The 27,987-nt window shown below is 38.5% G+C and overlaps 1 protein-coding gene across 1 annotated transcript; it reads right to left on the reverse strand.

Moving 5' to 3' along the window:
* Nucleotides 1-2,235: 2,235 nt before the first annotated feature.
* On the reverse strand, nt 2,236-27,655 carry SLC40A1 (solute carrier family 40 member 1). The gene is made up of 8 exons (XM_036858564.1): nt 27,296-27,655; nt 26,740-26,807; nt 21,153-21,312; nt 18,809-18,924; nt 13,461-13,587; nt 6,498-6,740; nt 5,035-5,688; nt 2,236-3,873 (listed from the first exon to the last, which is right to left on the reverse strand). The coding sequence occupies exons 1-8, from the start codon at nt 27,336-27,338 to the stop codon at nt 3,560-3,562; spliced, it is 1,725 nt and encodes a 574-aa protein (XP_036714459.1). The 5' UTR covers nt 27,339-27,655; the 3' UTR covers nt 2,236-3,559.
* Between the last annotated feature and the right edge of the window lie 332 nt (nt 27,656-27,987).

Consider the following 27,987-nt stretch of genomic DNA (forward strand, 5'->3'; position numbering starts at 1 on the left):
TGAGTTCTTTCTTGTTCTCTGTACTCCATCACTTTTGTATATATACCTCCTTTTATCTACACTTTCTCAAATACCATTTTCTTGCTCACAAACCATCCTCTTACAGAAAAACTTTAAAAAATGGCAGCCCATGGGTGGCTTATAGGTAGACCACAGATATATTTGGTTTGACTAGAAAAATGTTTTCAGCATTTTCAAACTAGTTGCCAGTTTTGTGTGACGCCAATTTTGTCACACAAAATTCCAGAGATTCCCAGCTTCTCTTGAAAGATAAAAGATATGACAAGAGAGACCCACATTCCGAGTTGCTTAGCTGTTCCTTTGGCCTGGGTGTGTGCTCTCCAGCTCGCATACCCTGTGACCTCCCCAACAGCACGTCCAGGGATTTGGCTCACCTCTTGCATTGTTTTTTGTCTTATGGTGAACAGGAAAATTATTTCTTACTTATACCCTTCTTTTTCTTTTATTTTTTTAAGTTGGGGGGGCGGGCAATGAAAGAAATATCAAGGAAGCCAGAATATCAAGGAAGCCAGAGGAAAAATAAAAATGGGAGAAGGCATATTTCTTTATGGAAATGAACACAGCTTTAGGGCTTCCCTGGTGGCACAGTGGTTAAGAATCTGCCTGCCAATGCTGGGCACACGGGTTCGAGCCCTGGTCCGGGAAGATCCCACATGCCGCGGAGCAACTAAGCCCGTGTGCCACAACCACTGATCCTGCACTCTAGAGCCCGCGAGCCACAACTGCTGAGCCTGTGTGCCACAATTACTGAAGCCCACGTGGCTAGAGCCCATGCTCCGCAACAAGAGAAGCCACCTTAATGAGAGGCCTGCGCACCGCAACGAAGAGTAGCCCCCGCTCGCTGCAACTAAAAAGAAAGTTCACGTGCAGCAACGAAGACCCAACGCAGCCAAAAATAATTAATTAATTAATTAATTTTTTTTAAAAAATGAATACAGCTTTTCCTGTGCAGACAAAGGATGTCTATGTGGAAAGAATCAACTTTAATAACCACAAGAAACCTGCACAGGAATAGAGAACATGAAAAAAATGTAATAATTTGTTTTTAAGTGGGAACAAATAAGTGATACTTTTGTGAAATGCAATTACATGTTAAATGAAAGACTGTTTTCCTACATCTATTCACTTCACTCATTTGTTTTACCTATTGACCCTGTAGGTATTTGAGTTTGTTTCCCCATTTAGAAACACACCCAGACAGACACACATCATCTACCCAGCCCTACTATGCCCTGGGGCAGTACATAGCAAAGGCTGTCCAGTCCAGCAGTGATCTTCCCCCATCTCCCTCCTCCTCCTGCTCTGAATTGCACTTTGCAAAGATAAGGGGAGCACCTGTAAAAATTTCTGTTAACTAACTCCATTTTCCTTCCTTCCACACAGGGCCTCTCTCAGTAGCCCCCCAGTTTGGCAAAACATCCACATTAAGAGCTGAGACCTTCCTTTGCTAAGATGGTTCTACTCATTTTACAAGGTCACAGGCCTTCAGTTATATCTGCAAACACTCAGGGCAGATCTCCAACCCTAGCTCGACCCCTGCGGGAGGAAGCGGATGACCTGTTCAAGACAGCAGCCAGACCTAACAGAGGCATCTACTGTCTGCTCAAAAGTCAGCAGCAGATCAGTAGCTACAGGGTGATGCCAAAAGTTCTCAGGCTCCCAATTTGGGGGGAAAGAAAAGGAGCCTCTGATGAACCGTGTTTGAGTCAAATCTGCATCCCCAAGACCAATCAGTTTGGGACACAGATCAAGCGTTCAGCAAACATTTGCTGAACACAGAATGTGGCTCTACTCTCTCTGGCCGATCATGAGGAACCTCTTTAACTCTCTGTCATTAGTTAGATCCAACTTCTAGTAATACTACAACCTTGTCTTAGAGTCCACAAAGTGCTTCTACAAGAATTATCTCACTTGACTCAATCAGGGTAGTTGGGAGGTAGGTAGGGTTGGTTTTATAATATCATCTCCAATTTACAGAAGAGAAAACAGAACTCAAGAGAGCTTAAAGTGACTTCTTCAAAGTCAAAGAATGAGTCCTGGGCCTCGTGTTTACTATACTTTTATCCAAGCCACCATAAGCTAGACATATAAGCAGGGAGATAAATCTAAAATTGTGAATTATGAAACGGTAGGCCTTTAGAGAGAAGCAGATGTTACCCAAAACAGATGTTGTGTAACAAAAGATTAAACAACTGGGGAATGCAATTAAGGAAAAAGAAATCAAGATTTTTTAAAATGTTTTTATACAGAAATATTTTACAAAGATTTTACAACATAGCAAATCATTATGTCATACTATAGAAAGGAGAAAAAGATTAAACCTCAAGGATAAAGAAAGTGCTCAGAGCAACGTATTGCAGTCTCCGTGAAAGTGCATGAACAGTTAAGGCAAAGTACCCCATTGGTACTGGCATGTTGCAAAATGACTTGTAAAACAGTTTTTACTTGTAAAATATATATATAAAAGGGGTTATTTTCCCTCCATTTTTCTCAAAGATGTTTGAAAGGGATACATTTATCAACAGTCTTGCTCTACAACTAGGTAAAAATAACTCCTGGGTACAAAACAGTAAAAGTAAAAATGCTCTACCAAGCATGTTAAAAGTAAATCAAATGATTTATAAAACAAAACCTTTCCAAGTTTGGGCTTGCTTTCTACATTTAACTTGCCAGGCTGGAGGCTAATTCCCTCATATTCCACGACAGAGATCATTAAGGATAGCAACGTGAGTTAAATCCAGATCTTGCCCTTCGTGTGACTTTTAACTTCTAGTTTCTATGGCCGAACCACTGGCGTGTTTGAAGTCCTCATGCATTCACTGTGTTATAAATCTACTCTACAGCTTTGCTTCTATCTTCAGCTTACACAATAGCCATTTTATGAAGTGTTACATATGCTTAATACAATATTTTGCCCTAGCTGATAAGAAAAATACAAAGGTGGTCTCTAAAGTTAAACCATAAACCCTATTAGAGAACTCTAGTTAAGTATTTCATTTTTCCACGTAGAGGTAAAGTCCCTTAACATCAATAGGATCAATAAGGATAATACTGGTTATCAAATTTTAATCTTCAAACTTGGAAGAGAATTTGTTTTTATAACATAACTGAGAATAAGATTTTTTAAAAAAGTAAATTAGCTAGACTTGAACAAGAGTGTTAGGGAAAACTGACATATCTGAATTCTAGTACAGGTAATAAAAATCTGCCAAAGAATAACTTAATTCACATGACTAATCACTCTTTTATGTAAATTTTACCTACTCGTGAGAAATAGGGAAAATCAGTGTTACTATTTTAGTCTCCATATTTAAACTGAGTTTTTCTTTCTCTATTTTTTTTTCCACCCTTAAATATAAGGGAAATTAACCAGCTCATTTCTGCTGGCTCAAGTTTCCTAACTAGCTTTTAGCCCTGAAGGTATAGCTGTGGTAAAACCAGAGACAGACACCGAGCCATTTATTGGAATTTTGAAGTACAAAATAGGCACACGTGCTCTACATAACCTAGTAACAGGGACAGCAACAGTTAAACTGTCTTACACATCCGATGTATTAGTTTGATTTGCATCTGTAACTTCTTTATCACCATGACCACAGACAAAAAGTTGGGAGCCCAGAGTTTTCTGGGCAAATCGGAAATACATGATGTGGCCCATTGCCACAAAGGAGACTGAAATCAATACGAGCAAGCCAAAAGCTTCAGGATTTGGAGCCAGGATGACCATGATGAAATGCAGAAGATCAAGAAGATAGTTCATGGAGTTCTGTACACCATTTATAATGCCTCTCTCAGATTCAACTACATTTTCTTGCAGCAACTGTGTCACAGTTAAATCAAAGGACCAAAGACCTATAATAAAAGATATTTTTTAGAAACTTAATTTTAACTTATAGTTGTACATTTCAGATTTATAGATTAAAAATCTGTTGACATGTGCAAAATACATACTTAACCCTATTACCTTAAAGTCACCATATGTATATTTATCATAGCCTAGCCTTAGAGAATTATTTTTCATTAATAAACACTGAGTTATTAGTAGCTTCAAGAAATTGTTTTTACAGCCACAAGACAAAAATAAGTCTAATCTACAAACTTCTTAATTCTGTTTTTCTGTGATTATTCATACTATGAAAGCAAAACTCTGAAATCAGAGATATAATAAATCCTATTAAAATTACTAGTATTTTTAAAGTTTAAAATGAGTAGACCTAATATATTGTTATCGTTAAAGTGTAAAGAAACTTTAAACCATTAATACATTTACTGTTTGGGTTCTAAAGCCCCTACAATAAAGCTGTCTTGCTTAAATATTAATGTCTTTGATAAATTAATGAACTGCTTTGTATCACAGGATAAATATGGTTTCATTTCAAGAATGAATTCAGGCAGAGATAATTCATCAGTACTCTATTAATGATTACTTAAATTTTACTTTGTAAGAGGTCTTTACATTATGTTTCCTTCCAGAGCTATAAAATCCATTTGTTTGGCAAAGTATACAATAAACAAATATCAGCTAGAGAAGACCTTTCAAGGATTTTTTTTTTCTAACTACTGTCTTATTTTTTTTTTTGAGTTAAACCTCAAACGCTTTTTTTTACCTTGTCCCATTGAAATATTTGCTAAATTACAGTCCTTTTGGTAAAGTTATAGCAATATAAAGACTCTAAATTACTAAAAGTATAATTATTACTGATAATATCTCTTGAAAAATTAAGTAAACTACATTAAAAGAGTAAGATATCCATTTAGTAAAACTTTTCAAGCCCTAACCATGTTTTAAGAAGGTATACATACATACACACACACACACACACAAATATAGATTTTTTAAACTATAAAATAAAAATTTCATAATAAGTGACTGGATTATACATAAGGATAAATAGTGGATCTTGCTTAAATTAACATTCAGGGAATATTTTAGACCACTTACTGCTGAATTATCTGAAACCACATTGCAAAAAGACACTTTAGTTCATTAATATACAAAAAGAGATTTCTTACCGATTCTAGCAGCAATGACGCCTGCGAACAGCAGACTGACAGAGATTATAGGCACAGATTTAGGACTCATCTCTGGGACAATATTAGCAGGATCAGATTCGTTTGACATGTGTATATCAGTTGTAGAGATGATTTCAGATATTTTTGTAGGTGTAATTGAAAGTGGTTCTGTTTGAATGAACCTAGAACGGATATCTTCAAAAGGAGAAACAGACAAGTCCAAGGGGCTTCCAGGCATGAACACGGAGATCATACACAAGATCAAACAGGAAAGCTGTGCAAATCCTGAGATCAGACCAGTCCGAACCAGGCCACATTTTCGACGTAGCCACGTAAAAGCCACAGTTCCCATTATTCCAGTTACGGCTGATGCTCCCATCAAAATACTGAGGATGGACCCGCTCAGCCCCTGAGTGTAGGCGTACCCTGTAGTGATGCAATCAAAGCCCAGGACAGTCATATAGAGGAAAGCAAGACCCATGCCCGCCAGAAACACCGGCTGGTTGTAATAGGAGACCCATCCATCTCGGAAGGTGCGGAAGGGCTCAGCCATCTGGGAGGCACAACTTAGCTCTTGCTCATGTTCAAGTTCATGGACGTCAGGGTCTTTCTCACCCATTAGATGAGTTCCCTCCAGGGGTTTTGGCTCAGTTTCTGTTAATAAAAGACATTATTATTTGAGGGAGGGGACATGGGGGAAAAAGCCAACTATCTTAGTATTTTTTCTTCTCTCCTTTCCCTCACCCACGGAGGGTATCACCCATGGATACCCTTGGCTACCACAGTATAAAATGTATTTTCTTTTACTCATCTAAGAATTCCAGCCAAGGAACAATCTCCAAGTACTTATGTTAAAGAAACAAAATACTATTGATACTTCTCCCCTCCTCACTTCCCCTCTCTCTCAGAAATTATAATCCCACCAAAGTAAATAGCAGGAAAACAGATCAGATAATGTATAATAATTATCTGGGGAAACACAGAATCTTATTTTCTGGGACCCTTTTAAGATTACATTTGTTCAGAAGCCCAACTTCCTCTTCTCTTCTTGAAAAATGTCCACCTCATGTCCTCACTCCCTTCCACTGTCTTACAAATGGCATGTAACTCCCTTCTTTATAGACTCCTAGGAATTCTCTTGTTCTCTTTCTCCCACTGTTCTTCCCATTCCTATGGCTCAACTTTGCCCAGCCCTCCCTCAATGAATTGCCCCTCTGTGTCTGCTGTTCCTGTTAAGGAAAAGGGTCAGGGGTCCCATTCCAACCCCTTGAGGTTCAACCCAGAGTTGCTCCTCTGACCCTCAACAGCCTGGGTTCTGACTTACTACCACATTGATATATTTAACCTCATGCAGACCTTCAGTGGTAACTAAACCTGATATAAATTCAAAATTATTTCCATCTTAACCAATATTTAAGGTCTGAAAATAAGAATAAAGGGATTAAACATTTTGTTGAGTTTACCTTTGTATACATTCAGCTGTTTCAACTCAGTTTCCTCTTTAGGAGCAGCTTTCACAGCTAGAGCAGGGGTTTTCTGATAAACCTTCCAGAGCAGAAAGTATTCCACACACATGGATACCAAATTCCATCCCGAAATGAATCCACAGCCAATGACTGGGGAGCCAAATGTCATAATCTGGCCTACAGCCATGGGGGCCAAGATGTTGGTTAACTGGTCAATCCTTCGTATTGTAGCATTCATATCTACAGAGGTAGGCGAAAGAGGCAGGTAAGTGTGCAAATCTATCAAAGAGAGACTGCCCACTTACATAACACAACTCAACTAAGAGTGTAGACTCCTAAGATGTAAACTTCTAAAAGCATTCTGCAAGCAAACCATTTTGTTAGAAAATCATTTGTTGTTTGGATCAAGTCATATTAAATTTGCCTCAAAAATCGTGATTCCCTTGGGATTATATAAATGAGCCTGACATCAGCTTTTAAAAAATGAATTCAATAGTAACTCTACATTCATTTATTTCAACAAGCATTTATTAAATGCCTATTATGAGCTAGGCACCATTCTGGCACCATAACAAAAAATGAAGAATATCCTTCCCTGTCTTCATGAAGTTTACACTCCCAAGGGAAAACAAAAATAATAAATCAACAAGCATATAAATATAGAGCATGTCAGATGTTCATGAAATATTGTAGTGAAAAATAAAGCAGAAAAAAAGGGCATAGAGAGTGCTCAAGGGAAGGGGGAAATTTCAGTTTTATATATGGCAAGGTCAGGGAAGAACTCACTGAAAAAAAGAGAGCATCACAGCAGAGGCGTGAAGCAGCAGGAGGCAGAAGAGTGAGTCATGCAGATATCAGGGAAAAGACAATTCCAGACCAAGGGAAGTGCAAAAGTCCTGGGGCAGGAGGAGCTTGCCCAGAGGAACAGCGGGGAGGCCAGTAGGGCTGGAGCAGAATGAGGAAGGGAGAGGATAGGAAGAGATGCAGTCAGAGAGGAGGGAAGATTGGCCTAATCATGTAAGGTCTTAGTCTATTACTCAAACTTCAGTTTTTATACTGAATGACTCAGGAAGCCTTTGGAAGTTAAAGTACAGAGAGGTGGTATCACAGGACATATTTTTAAAGGTTTATTTTGGCTGCTGTGATGAGAAAACAGTGTAAAGTAAGTGTGTGGTGGGGGGAGGGGTGCAGACAAGTGCAGAGGCAGGGAGACAGGTGGGAGATGATGTGGCATGGTGCAGGACAGTAGCAATGGAAGTGGAGAAATAGATACTGGAGGTACTTTAAAGTAGAATCAAGAAGGCTTGAAAACAGATTAGATATGCTATGTGACAGAAAGAGAGGAATTAAAGTTTTTACCCTGAGCAACTATTGGAAGGACAGAGTTTCCACTTACTGAGAAAGGCAAGACTTTAGAAGAATCAGGTTTTGGACAAAAGAATAAGCATCTGGTTCTAGAGATGTTGATACAAGAGGCCCCATCAAGCAGACAGTTAGTCATATAGGTCTGGGGTCTAGGGAAGAAGCATGTGCCAGATTTGGGAGTCATCGGCAGCTTGATTTTTGAAGCAATGACACTGGATGAGATCACCAGGGGAGTGAGGGTAGATGAGAAGAGACAAGGTCTGAGGACTGAGTCCTGGGCATGCCAATGTTCAGAGGTCAGGAAGATGAGGAGGAATCAGCAAAAGAGGAGAAAAAACAGGAGAGCAGGGTGTCCTAGAAGCCAAGAGGTAACAGTGTTTCAAAGAGAGGGGAGTAATCAACTGGCAAGTGATGCTGGTAAGTCAAGAAAGATGAGCACTGACAATCAGCTCTAGACAGGTCACATGGAAGGTATTGAGGACCTCATAAAGAATAGTTCTGGTGGAGCAGTAAGGGCAAATGCCTGATTGAAGTTGGTTTAAGAGATTGGTGCCAACTCCAGGGGACACCATTTCTATTATATTTTAAGTGAGTGGCACACCCTGGATTCACAATGTGAATGTTGCCCCCCTGGCATTATGGAAAGCAAGGCCCTGACCAAGGAAAGAAATTGGAAAGAGTGAGCACAGATATTTCTTTTTGTTAAGTTTTGTTCAAAAGAAGAACAAAGAAATGGGGTGACAGAGACAGGGATTCTTAAGATGAGAAAAGTTGGGCTTCCCTGGTGGCGCAGTGGTTGACAGTCTGCCTGCCGATGCAGGGGACACGAATGTGAGCCCTGGTCTGGGAGGATCTCACATGCCACGGAGCAACTGGGCCCGCGAACCACAACTACTGAGCCTGCGCATCTGGAGCCGTGCTCCGCAATGTGAGGCCGCAACAGTGAGAGGCCCGCGCACCGCGATGAGGAGTGGCCCCCGCTCGCCTCAACTGGGGAAAGCCCTCACACAGAAACAAGGACCCAACACAGCCAAAAATAAATAAATAAATTTATTTTTTAAAAAAAGATGAGAAAAGTTATAGCATGTTTATATGCTGATGCAAATGATACAGTAGATGAGAAGGGATGGAATCTGAATCTACTGCACAAGTGGCAGAGTTGTTCTTAGGAACGCAAGCAATTCAACAGTGTAGGTCACGTAAACAGCCTCAGGTACAGGTAGGAAGAGTGATGCGAAGGTGGGAGCACACGGAAGTTCTCTTCTCATTTTTCCATTTTCTCAGTAGAATACAAAGCAAGGTCATCAGTGAAAGTGAGGATGGGAGAGGAGGTACTGAATGTATGAGGAAAAATGAGAAAGTGAGAAACAGTCCTTTAGGAAAGTGGGAGAAGGAAGGGACCAAAGAAAATAGTATGATCATCTGGCAGCATGAAAGGGCCAACTTGAACCCAGTGGTCATGAGCTTTAAGAGAGAGCAAAGTTGTATGTTTTTTACCAGCCATGTGCTATTGTGGAGAATTGGATTTAAGCAGGGTCTTATGAAAGGAAAGTGACAAAAGGAGAGGAGGCCAAGTGAGCTGAGGGTATACACTAGGAGGTATTCATATGGTTGGAACAACTGACCTTGGAATTTAAGCTGGGTAAGGAGGAGAGACAAGACAGGTCATGAGCAGTAAAAAGGTAGTGGAATTAATGGCTTGTAGGTGCCAACCAGGTTGGCGCATGGCTGGGGTACCAGGAGGAGTGAGCTGGAAAGATAGGAGGTATACTTCAAGTCTTGGATGCTGGAGATTGAGATTATGAAAAGGGAGGGTTTAGTGGTGATACCAAGGTCTAGGGTATGACCATGGGAATGTAGCTGAGTCAGAGTAGAGGACAAGATGAATAAAGGAGAGGAAGTCAAGAAAATAACCTACTTTCTCATTCTCTAGCTCATGGAGTAGAGTGAAAATTATTGAGACAAGTCCTCATCAATTATGTGGGGCACTTTAAGGGAAAAGCAGTACGTGACTAATAAGTACATTAATAGAAAACTGCCATTATTCTTTCTCTAGTTCTTCCTGGTCCTCAACTGCCTCCCAATTAGTCCTATGTGTGCAGAATGCTTATATGATAACAGGAGAACTTTGACATATTTCACCTTTCACTTGAGAGGCAAAGGCAGTTTTCATTGATCTTACACACAGCCATTTTTTGCCATGGCCTCATTAACTTCCATCTGCCCCTACTAATAAGTTCCTAACAGGGAAGTGTAGAATTGATCCAAATAACTCAATAATCTGAATCCAAAAATCAAGTACTAATGCAAATATACTCTTGGATCTGAAGGCCCCAGAACAAGAACAAAATTTAGTTAAAATGATTTGTTAATCTTTCACTACCTCCATTTTCAAGTGCTCATGAAGCTTCCTAATGCCACCAATTTCTATCTTTTATTTAGAATTTAGAAATTTCTATCTCAGGAAGCTAATAATGTTTAGATGTAATGTAGTGTCAGAAAACAGATTTTATTTTTCTGAAGCAGAATGAATGAAATAATAATTTTGAAAAAGACCTACTCATTTTACTGTTCACAGGCTAGAGAAGAATTGGTCCTCTGAATGTGCAAACATATTCCTTTTGCAGGTTTGTATTTATTCTTACGCAAACACACAAGTCTGTGCTCATTTAATTCCAATTTAACTGTTTTCAGCTACAGCTGTGGCACAGAGCATGACATTCAGTAACTACTTACTATTATAAAAGGTATATTACATCTCATAGAATAATAATAAAAAACAGATTTGCTGAGCAAATAGTAGCTAGCAGGTTTGTCTACCTCAAATATGAAATCAATTTTCAGTCAATAGAGTTCAAACAAGAAAGTTATCTGTCGTACTTGATCAAGCCAACCAGCAGATGTTTCTTTAGAATGGTGGACAAGAAAAACCTCAGAAGCTATTAATAAAAAGTGATTAACAAAGGAAATGAAGAAGGAAATAAAACAACAGATGGAATAAAAACTCAGGCAAAGGAAATGAGTTTCAAAAAGGTTTGACAGGTTAAGGGTCATGGCTCAAAAGAATGTTTTAATAAAACACTAAATCAAGTACCTAGACAAATTAGTTAACAGATTAATTAACAGTATTTATGTGGAAAAAGAGCATCTTTCCTGGAGCTGTCTAAATTAGATGGTAACAGCTATATTTTGACCTGATGCCACTGGAGTTATAAAACTTTTCAACCTTCCAGGGAAAATTTCTCTTGTTCTTTACCCTCGGTGATACAACTTCCAATTTTAAAAACTACTCTGAAATCAAGAAACATTGGGATGAGGAAATGGGAGCAATTAGCATCCAGCTCACAACCTTCCCTCTTTATGGGCACACCCCTCCCCCATCACACACACACACACACACACACACACACACACACACCCTCACAACGCACACAACCGGTTCAGCCGGCCCTGCCCCGTCTCCTGCTTGGTTTCTAAGTCTTTGCTGGCAACCTCAAAAATTTCTCTTCTACTTTTCCTTTACCCTCCTCCTTTTTTTCTGTTCTATAACTCTGCCTTCTAGCAGGAATGGTACCAAAAACCCATGGTTAGAGCCTTGCTGACCCTCAGGATGGAAGAAGTTTCTGTTTCCTGTTTTGAAGCATGGTTTTTAATTAATTTTAAAACAAACATGGAGGTCGAAACCTGAGGAAAAACAACATGGAGGTTTTCCTTCATTAGGCTACTAACCCGTTCCAGGGGCTGGATCTGAAACAGCACCGCTTCCTAAGCTAATTCACAGTGGACAAGAGTTCAACAGGCAGCTTACTTCCTTTCTTAAATTTGAGAAACTCCAGAAGGTTAGAAAATAGACTGGTTAGCCTGGATTTTTCCACTCTGCAATAATTCCTCAAATAAAGAAGGACAGCTGAGAAATGGCCAGTCATATTTTTGTTATTTTTCTGGAATATCACTTTGTAGTCAGAAATATCCCAGAAAGTTATGTGGGATCTTTGTTTTTGTTATTTATTTACTTGGATATTTAGCACAAATTAAAGATTCAGTGTAACCTTCTCTTTACTCAGGGCTTTTTTTTTTCAATTACAGACTCTACAGACTTCACAGAGTCAACATGAGTTAAGAAATTCAGGTAAGAGAAAGAAAATCATCTTAAAAGCCACTTTTTTCCCCAAATACATTTCAACAGATATATATGTGATGTTTACAAAATATATCCTTTTTGTGCCCTTTGAATTTTAAAACATGGACATGTATTACATCCTTAAAATTGCACACTAAAAGAGAAAGTAAATAACAGAAAGTAAATAACTTTAAAAAAAAAAAAAAAAAGGACAAAGTCTTATCTTTTAATTCCATGTGACAAAAAAGAGAGATGGAATTATTTCCTATTAGTAAATGATCACAGGAAGAAAAATCAGTGAGAATCACTACTTTAGCTCCAGAGAGAATTTCCTGCAATCCAGACTCACATGTGTTAAATTCATCTTCCACACTCACCATCCTCTAAAATCACTGTGGTATTTCTATCTGGAGCAGTATTATTACTGCTACCACAAAGTGATGACTTAAGCAAATCCTTCATTTTCTTCATTTAGACCTTCCACAGATTTTGTACCCTTTCTCTCAACCTCCTTTCTACCTTTTTTTTTTTTTTAAACCACATGTCTAGTCAAACAAAGTTGCTTGCTGACCCCAGTACTCAATCTTGCCTCTGTGTCCTGATAAGCCACTGAAGTCATCAGGAATGGTTTCCTTGTCAGTCAGGATGGTTGGGAAATGTGTTTGTGATACCCATTATCTCAATGACCAGCAGAGTTGACTCAGCTGACCAGATCGGTAGATAGGAGTACCCTTCCTCCTTTACTCTGTGTAATTTCAATCCAATCTGTGTCTGGGTGCTATACTGGGGGACAGGTGGGGAATATCGAGTGAGGTAGGTTATTCTGAGCCCAAGTAATCTTGATGTAATGGATGTGTTGCTTTGTAAGCATTCTTCAGACTTTCTTTGCTCCCCTTGTATATGTTTCCAATGGACAACTAAGATGCAAGCTTTTTAAAAACCTATGTTCTATCCTGTATTTCTTTAGTATCATAATAGCAGTTACATTACACCATACATAATATAATAAAAGTTACCAATTATGGTTTTAAAGTTGAAGGAATTCGCTTCTAGAGTCTCTCCTAGAATTAAGTTGTTTCCATTTGTTTGGATAAAAACAATATCCATAGTATAACCAGTAAGTACTGGTAATAATATCCACAGTATGACTGATAAAATCACAAGTCAGATTTTCACTGTTCTAAGTATTAAGTAAACATTTAGAAACAGTTAACAGAATTTGAAAGAAAGAGCTCAAAAGAAATGTTCTTCTATTTGCCAGGTTAAAAGAGAAGGTCACTATCCTATAAATTAGCTTCATAACAGTGAGGTAAATCTTTGCACTGAGACAGATAATGTTGTAAGAAAAAGACTATGACTTCAATTTATTATTCTTAAAAAATACTCGGAGAAAAAGGCTTAAGCCTCATTTACTACCACTGATTTAAAGTGAATCCTGATAAAACCCATTTGGTAGAAAGAGAAAAGCAAATTACCTGCTAGTTTGCTTCTGTCGTCTCCTGCAACAACAACAATCCAATCCCTTTGGATTGTGATTGCAGTAGCAGTACTGGCCAGGTTTGCAATATTTGCAATAGTGATGATCAGGATATAGCATGAAGTCTAAGGAATTACAGGAAAAAATTATTAAAATGTCAGTTTTACCATACTGTACCTACCTCACTGTACAATATAGTTTAAAATGGTCTTTGGTAACATAATAATAAAATTTTTATTTTAATTTCATTTCATAAAATCATAAGAAATCATTCTACTTTGTCCACATGAAACAATAAACACCAGTGGTCAAGTTAAAGGGCATAATGTCTTTCTAATCTGTATCATCTGTGGTACGCATAATACAAAAAATTTTAATAGTCATATGCACATTTATGTGACATAGTTATCATAAAGTGTTAACATAGGGGTGGTTTTTAATTTCCCCCACAAATATGTCCTTTGGAAAAAACAGTGAAGGGGAAGTGAGAAGACCTGAATTTAAATAAGAGTTCTGACACTTTCCAGTTGCATGACAATGGGCAATCAGCTAACATCACTTTGTCTTACTTTTTTCATCAACAAAATGAAGGCAATAGACTAGAAGATTTCTTGTCCTACCTGGCTTTGAAACTCTACAATATCAATCCAAACATACCTAAGAAGATTTAATAGGAACATCAAATTCACTGCTTTCCACTACACCCATCTCTCTCCTCTTTTCCATCAAGCTATCATGAAATCAGAGTGTGGGAAGTTATCTAGTCCATGTCCTCAAACAGAAGTATCACTTATTATTAGAAGAACACAATCATGACTGATTTATATATATGTATATATGGATACCATTTCTTAAATGGTGTGAAAAATTACAGGTTAATAATAAGGAGCTTAAAACTAGCAACTGAATTATGTAATACTCTTAGAACTGCCATTAGAAAACAAACAGGAAGGGGTTTCCCTGGTGGCTCAGTGGCTAAGAAGTTGCCTGCCAATGCAGGGGACATGGGTTCGAGCTCTGATCTGGGAAGATCCCACATGCCGCGAAGCAACTAAGCCCATGTGCCACAACTACTGAGCCTGTGCTCTAGAGCCCATGAGCCACAACTACTGAGCCCATGTGCCACAACTACTGAGCCTGTGCTCTAGAGCCTGTGCTCTGCAACAAGAGAAGCCACCGCAATGAGAAGCCCATGCACCACAACAAAGAGTAGTCCCCACTCTCCACAACTAGAGAAAGCCCGCACACAGCAACAAAGACCCAATGCAGCCAAAAAAACATAATAAAATAAAACAAAACAAACAAGAAAACAACCAATAGAACAAAATTTAAATTCAAACAATACTTAATGAACGCCTGTTAAGGGCCAAAAAACAAAACAAGACAAAAATGGTAGGGGATATTAAAGTAGACACAGAGATCAAAATTAACAGGCCCTAATTCTTAGAAAGGTATAACCTTCCAAGACTGAACTAGGAAGAAATAGAAAATATGAACAGACCAATCACAAGTAATGAAATTGAAACTGTGACTAAAAATCTTCCAACAAACAAAATCCAGGACCAGATGGCTTCACAGGTGAATTCTATCAAACATTTAGAGAAGAGCTAACACCTATCCTTCTCAAACTCTTCCAAAAATTTGCAGAGGAAGGAACACTCCCAAACTCATTCTCTGAAGCCACTATCATCCTGATACCAAAACCAGACAAAGATACTACAAAAAATGAAAATTACATACCAATATCACTGATGAATATAGATTCAAAACTCCTCAACAAAATACTAACAAACAGAATCCAACAACACATTAAAAGGATCGTACACCATGATCAAGTGGGATTTATCCCAGGGATGCAAGGATTCTTCAATATATGCAAATCAATCAATGTGATACACCATATTAACAAATTGAAGAAAAAAACCCATATGATCCTCTCAATAGATGCAGAAAAAGCTTTTGACAACATTCAACATCCATTTATGATAAAAACTCTCCAGAAAGTGGGCATAGAGGGAACCTACCTCAACATAATAAAGGCCGTATATGACAAACCCACAGCAAACATCATTCTCAATGCTGGAAAACTGAAAGCATTTCCTCTAAGAACAGGAACAAGACAAGGATGTCCACCCTCACCACTATTATTCAACATAGTTTTGAAAGTCCCAGCCATGGCAATCAGAGAAGAAAAAGAAATAAAAGGAATACAAATTGGAAAAGAAGTAAAACTGTCACTGTTTGCAGATGACAGGATACTGTACATAGAGAATCCTAAAGATGCTACCAGAAAACTACTAGAGCTAATCAATGAATTTGGTAAAGTAGCAGGATACAAAATTAATGCACAGAAATCTCTTGCATTCCTATACACTAATGATGAAAAACCTGAAAGAGAAATTAAGGAAACACTCCCATTTACCATTGCAACAAAAAGAATAAAATACCTAGGAATAAACCTACCTAGGGAGACAAAAGACCTGTATGCAGAAAACTATAAGACACTGATGAAAGAAATTCAAGATGATACTAACAGATGGAGAGATATTCCATGTTCTTGGATTGGAAGAATCAATACTGTGAAAATGACTATACTACCCAAAGCAATCTACAGATTCAATGCAATCCCTATCAAATTACCAATGGCATTTTTTACAGAACTAGAACAAAAAATCTTAAAATTTGTATGGAGACACAAAAGACCCCGAATAGCCAAAGCGGTCTTGAGGGAAAAAAAACGGAGCTGGAGGAATCAGATTCCCTGACTTCAGACTATACTACAAAGCTACAGTAATCAAAACAATATGGTACTGGCACAAAAACAGAAACACAGATCAATGGAACAGGATAGAAAGCCCAGAGATAAACCCACGCACCTATGGTCAACTAATCCATGACAAAGGAGGCAAGGATATACAATGGAGAAAAGACAGTCTCTTCAATAAGTGGTGCTGGGAAAACTGGACAGCTACATGTAAAAGAATGAAATTAGAACACTCCCTAACACCATACACAAAAATAAACTCAAAATGGATTACAGACCTGTATGTAAGACCAGACACTATAAAACTCTTAGAGGAAAACTTAGGAAGAACACTCTATGACATAAATCACAGCAAGATCTTTTTTGATCCACCTCCCAGAGTAATGGAAATAAAAACAAAAATAAACAAATGGGACCTAATGAAACTTACAAGCTTTTGCAAAGCAAAGGAAACTACAAACAAGACAAAAAGACAACCCTCAGAATGGGAGAAAATATTTGCAAACGAATCAACGGACAAAGGATTAATCTCTAAAATATATAAACAGCTCAGGCAGCTCAATATTAAAAAAAAAACAACCCAATCCAAAAATGGGCCGAAGACCTAAATAGACATTTCTCCAAAGAAGACATACAGATGGCCAAGAAGCACATGAAAAGCTGTTCAACATCACTAATTATTAGAGAAATGCAAATCAAAACTACAGTGAGGTATCACCTCACACCAGTTAGAATGGGCATCATCAGAAAATCTACAAACAAATGTTGGAGAGGGTGTGGAGAAAAGGGGACCCTCTTGCACTGTTGGTGGGAATGTAAATTGATACAGCCACTATGGAGAACAGTATGGAGGTTCCTTAAAAAACTAAAAATAGAATTACCATATGACCCAGCAATCCCACTACTAGGCATATACCCAGAGAAAACCGTAATTCAAAAAGACACATGCGCACCCTAATGTTTATTGCAGCACTATTTACAATAGCCAGGACATGGAAGCAAGTTAAATGCCCACCGACAAACGAATGGATAAAGAAGTTGTGGTACATATATACAATGGAATATTACTCAGCCATAAAAAGGAACGAAATTGGGTCATTTGTAGAGACATGGATGAATCTAGAGACTGTCATACAGACTGAAGTAAGTCAGAAAGAGAAAAACAAATATCGTATATTAACACAGATATGTGGAACCTAGAAAATGGTACAGATGAACCGGTTTGCAGGGTGGAAATTGAGACACAGATGTAGAGAACAAACGTGGACACCAAGGGGGGAAAGCAGTGGTGGCGGGTGGGTGGTGGTGGTGTGATGAATTGGGAGATTGGGATTGACATGTATACAATAATATGTATAAAATGGATAACTAATAAGAACCTGCTATTAGAAAAAAAAAAAAACACACCAAGCAAAAGTCTAAACATCTTATAAATGTCTACTAGTCGCATTAAGTCAATTACGTAATCTGTTCCCTGTGTTACCAAATTCTGTACATCAGTTTTAAATCAAACGCAGCACATTGTCTTTACACTGCATTCCATGCTCTATACTTACACATGAACATGTTTCTGAGAAATTGCATTTAAAAAATGAAAAATGTAATACTATTTTCATAATTTCTTATATGATAAAAACAAACATATACTCTCATAGAAAAACTTGGTTTATAACACAATATTATTTTCATAATGTATATAAAGTCCAAGTTCAGTCTGACAATAGAAACTCTCCTTCCTACACTTTTCAAACCTTCTCTGTGTGTTGCATACATCCATCACTCCGAGAAACTGTGCTTCCCCTATTTTCATGCCTTTATGAATGCCAGTCCATCATTCCAAAAATAAATTTTAAAAACTAAGAGGGATTGATGGGAAGATGGATGTGCCAATGGATAAATATATGATAAAGCAAGTGTAATAAAATGGCAGAAGTAGAAACTAAGTGGTAGGTATATGGGTGTTCAGTGGAGAATTCTTCCAACTTTGCTGAATGTTTGAAATATTTCATAATGAAATCTTGGGAGAATAACATCCCATTTTCAAGGCCCACCTAAATGGCCAACCCAGAACTCCATTTTTCTCGAAGGCACTTAACCATGCTACCATGTATCATAGTTACTATGTGCCACATCTAATCTCGCTACAGGATCCACACTTGAATCATTTTTCTATCATTCAAATGCATCTAATACAACTTATACACAATAATCATTCAACAAAGGGGAAGGAAATACTTTGACTATAGACTGAAAATAATCACTGTTCTTTAGTAATACTACTAATAAAATTATTCTCAAGTATTACAAAAAAAAAAAAAAAAAGAAGTATCCTACTGGTTTTGACATGCTATGTTTAAATTTAAAAAATTATCTTTCCATTCTGAACATGTTCTGATTTCCATGCTGGTTTTTTCTCTGACTTCCATGTATTTCTGGTATCTTTAAATTTGTAAATATACAGTTATTAAAAAAAAAAATTAACAGGCCCTATTTGTGAAAAGACACTCCCTCAAAGAGTTTTCATCTTCTACCACTAACAGACATTCAATTTTCTACCATCAAGAATCTTGTTGAGAACTTACAAGAACCCATCCATGGTACATGGTCAGAAGCTCTTTTTTATGTAAGAAAACCATCATCAGGATGATTCCACACAGGATGACTGAAACATTCTGGATCAGCAGTGAAGTCTGGGCCACTATACAGAGAGAGAAACAAAGTGTTCATACACCGAAACATCTCAAAGGAGATGTTTTTATCCATACATCACTGTTCTACTGTATATGCATATGCAAATTACTACAAGAAATAAGAATATTCCTGAAGTAAATCCTGCCTCAACTATTTCCAGTAGGGCCCAGCATATCACATCAGACCAGTAAAACTTGCAGACAGAATAAAGAACTACCCCTCATTTTTCCTGTTAGTTGAAGCCATTCATAATGACCACATTTTCATTTAGTTTATACTCTTTAGTTTACTGTCATAAACAGAACTATATTAACTACATAAACAAGATCCACCTCTCAGGCCTTTGTAGCTTAGGCAAAAATAAGAACATGTAGGAGGTTATGGAGGAGGTTAAGTAAGAGGTCATGGAATCCATAACCTCCTAGATGGCAGGCTGAACTTGGTAAGAGCGTATGGATAAATAGGAAGGACATATAAAAAACTGCCAAGAATAAAGCAGCAGTGTGTTCCTTTTACTAAAGCTATTTGCGTTGTTATGAAATTCTAAACTACACCTTTTCTTACAGAAAATGCCAACTTTCTGAGACTGAGGCACCCATGTAGATAAAGGGCTGGCATAAGGGCAGGTTAGGATACCACGTAAGGACACCTTGTAGTCTTTTCTCTACCACTCAAGAGGGAAGACGATCTAGGGCAGAATACTTAATATCTCTTATGTCTGTGTCTATAAGGTGAGAATATAATACATACCTGCCTTCCTTACTTTACGGGGTCATTTTGATGCTCAAATAAAATACTTATGAAAGCACTTTGAAAAATACAGAGGGTTGTATATGTAAGGTATAATTACAGCTCTTGCCTTTAAGGACAGTAAAGCTCATTCTGGCTTGGAAGATTATATCAAAGCCTTGAGACGAAACAAACTGCTTTCTGAAATTAATTTGAAATAAAATCCCAACATATAATTCGTTCATTCATTGCACAAGGCTATTAAATATCAACCGAATGAGGTTCTTGGCTTTCAGGACCGCACAGACCAGAGGAAAGGTAGACATGTCAAAGGATAATTATAAGAGCATAAGTGCAATAGCAGAGGTATTAACAAAGCTTCATGGGAGTGCAGGAAAAAAAAGTGTCTCTGGTTAACTCAGCCTAGAGACATAAAAGAAGATTTTCATGGCGGTTGTCACATGAGTTGATTACCTAGGATAAGTGCAAGGTTGCTATCCCACCACACTCTTCTTCATCCAACTCAACATTCTATCCTAAACTACAATTTCAGTGCTCAACAGTCATAAGGTTAAAGGTCTCTATGTATAACATTCCCACGTTCCTATGTATAATGATGTAAGTAAGTAGGAATTTTTTTTCCAGGATACAAAACCCTTTTCTATATGTGTTTTGGTCTATCGATTCTCAAAATAGAAAAATGTCCATCTTGGCCATTTTACTAATAGCATCAAGTCCTAGAATTTGATAATCCAGTTGCTCTCTATCCGGGGGCAGTTATCCTGCACTGAAAGACACAGATACCTCAATCTTTCCCCCGTGTCTAGGATAGACATGGCCAGGTCTTAGCATTATCAACTGAGGAACTCAGGAAAATTTTGCCCTGAATTATTATCCAAATTGCCCTTATATTCTGAATAATTAAACTGTTCATTCACTTTCTCTCTTTCCTATACAATACTTAATGATTTCAGTATTAATGCTCTAGAATAAATGTCAATATATTATCATTTCTTCTTTTTTCTTCAAAAATGTATAATTCAGCTCTCTGTGATCCAGACTCAGGTATTCTTTTCTGAATCCATTGTTTTCACTTCCCCTACACACCTGCCTATATAAAACACAGTAACCCAGAGGATAGATGTTAAAGCTGTCCCAGGAACGTCACATTAAATGAACTCCAGTGCAAGTCATGGTTAAAGGATGCCAGAGTTAAGTAAACTCTTAATGTTTAACATGGTTCGCAGAAAAGTGCCATGGTGTTAATCATTAACATTTGTAATTTATGAACAGCCAAAAAAGATACCCCACAAAAATCTATAAACTCAGTATCCTGGTATCCCAACTTTGGGCAGGAGCCCCGGGACCCTCCATGCAGAGGTGCTGCCACTGAGCACTCCATCACTCAGGTGGCAGCTGCAGACGCAAAGTGGGTTAGTCACAGAGGTTTCTCTCTAGCTCAGGCACTCGTCTCACAAACACAAAGGCTTTTCTAACACCACTCACCTTTAAGTCTGGCATTCTTATCCACCCAATCACCAATGATGGCTCCTAGGACCAGAACAGACCCTGCCACCACCAGCCCGTAGACTGCAGTCAAGAGAAGGCTGTTTCCATAGAGCTCTACCAGAAACACAGACACTGCAAAGTGCCACATCCGATCCCCCTAGAATAAGAGAAAATAAAAGGTTCTGATAAAATGTTGTAGGTTGCTAGTCAATTATACTCAAGAAGTTGCTTCCTTAACAAAAGGGCACTTTCCGGCTACATTATGAGATTCTCAAAGTCAACAATTCCTCTATGGGTTGAATGTAGTCAGGTGTTAAAACTGTTTGTCCTGGCACAATGGAAAATATTCTTGCCCAGATACTAAGTAAACCCGAAAAAAGCATGATGTTAATGAAACAAACATTATCATTCTAGAAAAAAATACAGTTTCCAAGCCCAAGGAGGTTTTTTTGAGATAAAACCTGCTCCTTTTTGTATCAGGTTTCTAGCCGGGCCTGGGATTTACCTATCCTGATTTGAAAGGCATAAAGGAGTTTGCTACTGAACCAGAAAGAAACAAGTATAGTTTACAAATGTCAGTTATGCCTTGAATGTCAAGAAAGAGCCAGTTTCCCAACTTGTAAAATGGTAAGAATGGACTATATGACCTCTCAAGTTTCTTTTACCCCTAACATTCTAAAATCTATGTTCTATTTTCACAAATAAATTTCAAAGTCATAAAACAGCAGAACAATCAGAAAGAGGAAGTTAATATGTGCAAATTCTGGTACCATATGAATGAAGATGTCAGAAATAAATACATAAGTAGTTATTTAGTTATTTTCGACACAGTAGTTATTTTCGACACAGACGAGTTTTAAAAGGGGAAAAAAAATATTTCTTCACTCCAGAGTATACAGGGAATTTTGGAATTCATTGCTGTAAAATGTGGAATAACAGAAGCTTTTAAATGAGTCAGGCAAATTAATGTGTAAGAAATCTATAATGGACCTAGTTATGAGCTTTTAGGTTCCACCCCTGACTTGTAAGGTTAACCTAAAACTGGACAACAATGTTCTATCATAACCTATCTCTGTAAGAAATCACTACAGGAAACTAAATTCCCAGGCTAGGCTCCTTATAGACTGGAAGTAGTACTACACTCCTAGTTCTTTCCAATGTCTCTTAACATCCTCCTGAAAAATTTAATGTATAAGGAGCAAAGTATTATCCTAGTATGGCAAATGCTTTTAAACATTTAATAAAGGCAAGACAACAATCTTATGCATCCAAAGTTAAATTGATGCACATATTCTGTAGCAATCATTTATAATAAACTTCATGTAGACCAGTATTTCTCAAGTGCGGGTGATTTTACCCTCTAGGGATCACTAAGCACTGTCTGGAGCTATTTTGGGTTGTCACATCTGCAAGGGTGGATTTACTACTGGCATCTACAGTCCCCCACAACAAAGAATTACCCAACCCAAGATGTCAATAGCGCCAAGGTACAGAAACTTTGGTGTAGAGGATTATGAACATTGTTTAGAACCACAATTTAAAATTAACATAAGATTAGGGCCTTGAGGGATAGGGTGAACATGGTCAAGTAAATGTTAAAACAGACACTGGAAGCCAGTGGAAATACCATGCTTGAAAGACTGATTCTCACTCGATGGTCTGGAATGTGAGCTCTAGAACCTTCTGCACTCTCAACCCTCAGCACAGTGCACAGCCCAGAGTAGAAACACAACAAATAACTGTGGAATCAACAAAGGAGTGGATATGCAATGGATCCCGGCTGTAAATGAATATAGAGTAAGACTTATTTATGAACTATATTGTTCTGGTACATTAGATTTGTTCCATGAATGTTCAAGAAGTTTGACGCTTAATCAGTACCATAATTCATATTTCTGGGACAGCTTTTTAAAGTTTGCTTTGAAAACAGAAATCTTTTCCATTTAAGTTGGAATTACATTTCAAATACCATTGTACTAAATGACTAAAAATATATATTCACATACAATTTGAAACCAATAAAAAGACAAGTTTATACATTAAGATAAAAATGTCAATAAGAATAACAAATTAAGCTATTTTCTTAATCTTTAACATGAGAAACAAATTTAGATTTGATTAGAATAAAATGGCATGAGGCGAGGGGAGGTACTTTATCCTAATCTCTATTCCTCTGAAAAGACAAAAACATATAAATGCCTCAAATGATAGGTTGCCTCCATGAGTGAATTTCCTCTTTCTTAACATAAAGAATAAGAAATATTATTCCACTACTATTGCTTCTTCCTTTTTTTAAAAAATTTATTTTTATTGAAGTATAGTTGATTTACAATGTTGTGTTAGTTTCTGGTGTACAGCAAAGTGATTCAGTTATGTGCTCTTTTCCATATTCTTTTCCATTATGGTTTATCACAGGATATTGAATATAGTTCCCTGTGCTATATAGTAGGTGCTTCTTTCTTTCTTTGTTGTTTTATTTTTTCGCTTTAAAGCAGGACTTGAAACAAGTGCTATGAAATGAAAGTTTTCTCTCTTGCTTGTTCCTGTATGGCACGCCTCCTCCTTGATGGACAGGAATAAAACTGCTCCACTTGGGACTTCCCTGGTGGCTCAGTGGTTAAGAATCCACCTGCCAATGCAGGGGACAGAGGTTTGAGCCCTGGTCTGGGAAGATCCCACATGCCACAGAGCAACTAAGCCCGTGCTCCCGCAAGCCACTACTACTGAGCCCACACGCCACAACTACTGAAGCCCGCGCACCTAGAGCCTGTGTTCTGCAACAAGAGAAGCCACTGCAATGAGAAGCCTGAGCATCGCAACAATGAGTAGCACCCCCTCGCTGCAACTAGAGAAAGCCCACGTGCAGCAACAAAGACCCAATGCAGCCAAAAATAAAATTAATTAATTAAAAAACAAACAAATAAGCAAACAAACAAAAACTGCTCCACTTGCCCCAATTTCCAAAGGGTTTAGGCTTTAAGAAGTAACAGACTCTACACTCACAAAGGCCAAGAATCAGGTAAACTCTCTGTAAAGGTTGACCAAGTGCAATCTCAGGCCCACCCACCCATTCCTTCCTAACGTCCATTTCCTGTCCTCCCACAAGCTCTCATCATACTTTGAAGATTTGTTTACATGTTCATCTATCTCCAGTGCACTGAGAGCCAAAGGCCAAATGAATGTCTGTGAATGAATGATCACAGGCATTAATGCACTGAATACTTTTTGAGAGGCTACTATGTACCCAACAATACTGCAGGCACTAGAAATTCAGCACTGCGCCAAAATCAAGATTCATGCTTTCATGCTGCTTGCATCCCAGTGAACAGAGACCAAAACCAAATCTAGAATAGGTCAGGTGGTATAAATGCTATGAGGAAAAATGCAATAGGGTGGGGCAGGAAGGTGGCATTTTGCATGAAGTAGTTAAAGACCTATGAGCAGAAACCCAAGGAAGTAAGATCTGGCACCATGCAGACATATGGCATATAAATGGGGACAGTCCATAGCATAATGCATAAGATTTTAGCACTGGCCACCCTTTTTCACTGCCTTACACTGTTAGTTATCTTTTTGTAATTAGATATATTTTTTTAAAGCCCAACCTGAATTATAAGCTCCTTGATGACAGGATCCACTTCTTACCATACTTTGTATTCCAGTGGTATAGAGTAAAATATATTGATCCACTGGCAGAAAGAAATGAAGTCAGAAATAAAAAGCATTCAACCTCACACAAACCTAATGCAATATAACCTTCTACCCTAACACCTCTATACTCAGTGTATAGGAAACCATGATTCGGCAGAGTCAGTAGGGTAATGCATAGATAGGCATGTATACGTATGTATATACATATATAATAAATAAGCAGACATCTTTTGTTGTAATAAAATCAGGCAAAGTGTCAAACAGGAGACAAAACTCAAAAGATAGAATTAGAGAGCATTCCTCTTTTGCACTCCTCTGCAATAAGTGAAAATCCACTAAAACTTACATGACTACAATTGCTGTGTTTTGTTTTGTTTTGTTTTAATCCAAGTTTCCCACAAGAACTCCTTTTGCTCAATTTACTGTAAGACTGGAGTAAGCATCTGTCACTTTTCTTGTGTTTTTCACTCATGACAAAAAAGATCCTCCTGGAACAATCACAGTTCCACTCCTTTGGCAAATCTGACCTGCCAACCTAATAACGAAAGGTCGCATAAACCTTAAACTTAATCAGTGTTTGGAAGTTAGGCACCTTCTTCCCCTAAGAGATAGGTCCAGACCACAAGGTGAGAATTTCAGGTACTATCTCCATCACTTATTGGGTTTTTTTAAATACTTAATACTTACTGAATTAAATTGGAAGAACAATTTAATTGTATTTAAATTAATTAAGGGTAGTTTCACTCAATTTCTACTTAGAACCATCAGTTATTGGAAATGAAACTCATGCCCACTCCACCTTGTTTACATGTATTTGCAGAGTCATCCCTGTCTAAGCCTCTGGGGAGAAAGAAGCTGGCCTTTCTAAAAAAGCCATCTTTGAACTGCTATTTCTTAAAGAGCTGATAACTTAGCTTAATAATTTCCCAAGGGCATGGGTACAGATTTCCTCATACAATAGTTTGCATTCATGTCTTAAGAACGATCCAAAAGAAGTTTCCAGTTTAAAAAGAAAATAACATTCACAAAATTTACTCTCAAAATTATTTCCCCTTACTTATGGTTCTTTTAAATTAAATATCATACACGAGGCAGGAATAGAATTTACGCAGGTTTATTGCTTCTAAACAATAAGACCAATTGTTTAATTTAAAAGATTCTAATCATCATTAAATTAAATACACATCTAGCATCCTTTGGGGATTATTCTTTTGGGTTGAGGAGTGTTGATGGAGGAATCCAGGCCCACAGAAACACTGGGACTCTTCCAAGACCATGGAAAAAGTCAGAGGGAGAATTATGAGTCAGTTGCTGCTTTTCATTGGATGATGGTTTTTAAGATAGACTGAGATGCCCCACACATGTCTAGCTACAGATAACATTTTAAAAGACCAGAATTTTCATCACTCAGATTTTTGTTCTTGGGGTCAGTTATATTTAAATTAACCTTAGAATGCTATTTTTAGCCTAACTCAGTCACTCCACTATTCTACTGTATTTTCATAGCGCAGTAGGCTGGAACTTATAATTTTAACAAAAGAAGAAAACAGAGAAATATCTTAAAATGTGAAAAAATAGAAGGTCCATGAGACATCCATCCATTCTTAGGAGCAGATATTACCATTTATTAACCCTTGTAATGCAAAATACAATTTACAAACAATGCAAATAGTCCTGTCCTTGTTAATCCTGTTTTTGGATAGCTGCCAGTCTACATAAAGTATGATAGCTCAATAATTAACAGCATTTACTAACACCTATGGGAAAATATCTTTGGTGAAAATAACTTTTTCGTTAGAGCATGTGTGTTTGGTTGATTTATTTCTTTAGCTGCATGACAAAACTGCAAGATGGCTTAATACAACTGGCCCAAATGAGAGAAACAAGAAGTTGTGCAACTATGTTGTAAGAATTACTGTAGATTTTCACTTACCCATGTAGATAGAGAATGACCAAGGTAGAGAAGGAATTTTGCAGAGATCAGGTAGTTTGCTAAGGATCCTGCAAAGACACACAGTAGGTAGATAAAAAGCGTATTTAGTCACTTGAGTGAGCTGAGATTGGAATGCTTACTCATTTGTCCTTATTAAACATAATTATTAAAAACTACTTTGTGGGGCAAACCATGTACATTTCATCAAGTCACCTAGAAATTGATGGGTCGATGAAAAATTCAGCATGACCTCTTGGTCAATAACTGTGTAACTTCACATACAGTCAAGAAAGCTCTTGATTCAACATTCTTTAACTCCATTTTATTGTTGACAAGATAATCCAAACTACCCAGTCTACTTGTCCATCCTTGCCTGTGTGCACGCCCCTTTTCCCATACCTTGAAATGCCTTTCTTCCTTAACCCCCACCAAAATGAGTCGAACGAGCTACTAATCACACTGGTTAACAGCTGAGCCACATTCCTCCAAAACCTGCGTGGAGGTGCCGGTCTCCACTGCGCAACCTGTTTCTACCACATGCGTTCGGTCCACTCACCACAGCATCCTCCCCGGCGGTTTTGCTCTCTTGCCCTGGTCATGACACCAGGCGCCCCCCGCTTGCTCTTCTGCTGCTACGGCTGCCGCTCCTGCCGAGGTGCTTGTTAAGAGGAGGGCAAGGAACTGAAGAGAGCACCGCTGAAAACACAACAGCTCTGTGCAAAAAGCCCCCGACGACGACTATAGCAAAAAAACACAAAAAAACAAAAGGAAAACGGCCCGGGGGTCTTCTTTTGGTCTTCTTTCCAAACTTAGCTAACACTGTAGCTGAAGTTGGAAAGGCAAAGCCTTATGGAAGCGGGTGGGAGGCTCAACAGGCCGGCCGAGCCGCGTCGGGTGTCCTGTGTGCGCTGCCGCCACTGCCGCCGCCGCCGCCGCCGCCTCGGGCCCGGCTCAGGCCGGCCCTTATACGAGGCCTGGGGCGGAGCTCCGGCCGCCGCCGCTCGGGCCGCCCCTCCCTCTTTGGGCCATCTGGGCGTCCCCGCAGCGCGAGGTCAGGGGCCTTGCCGCCCTCCACGCCCTTCCCAGGAGTCGCCACCCGCCCGCGGCGCAAGGGTCCGACTGGCCGCGAGCAACCCGCGGGCCTGCGGGGACAGTCGCCGGATGAACTCTGCTCGCCGGGTTTTCCGCCCTCCGGGAGGCCGCGATTAGAGATCGGGGAGGTCGGGCGGCCGGGAAGGGCAGGACCGC

Source organism: Balaenoptera musculus, chromosome 7 (assembly GCF_009873245.2).
Source record: "Balaenoptera musculus isolate JJ_BM4_2016_0621 chromosome 7, mBalMus1.pri.v3, whole genome shotgun sequence".
Taxonomy (NCBI): Eukaryota; Metazoa; Chordata; class Mammalia; order Artiodactyla; family Balaenopteridae; genus Balaenoptera; species Balaenoptera musculus.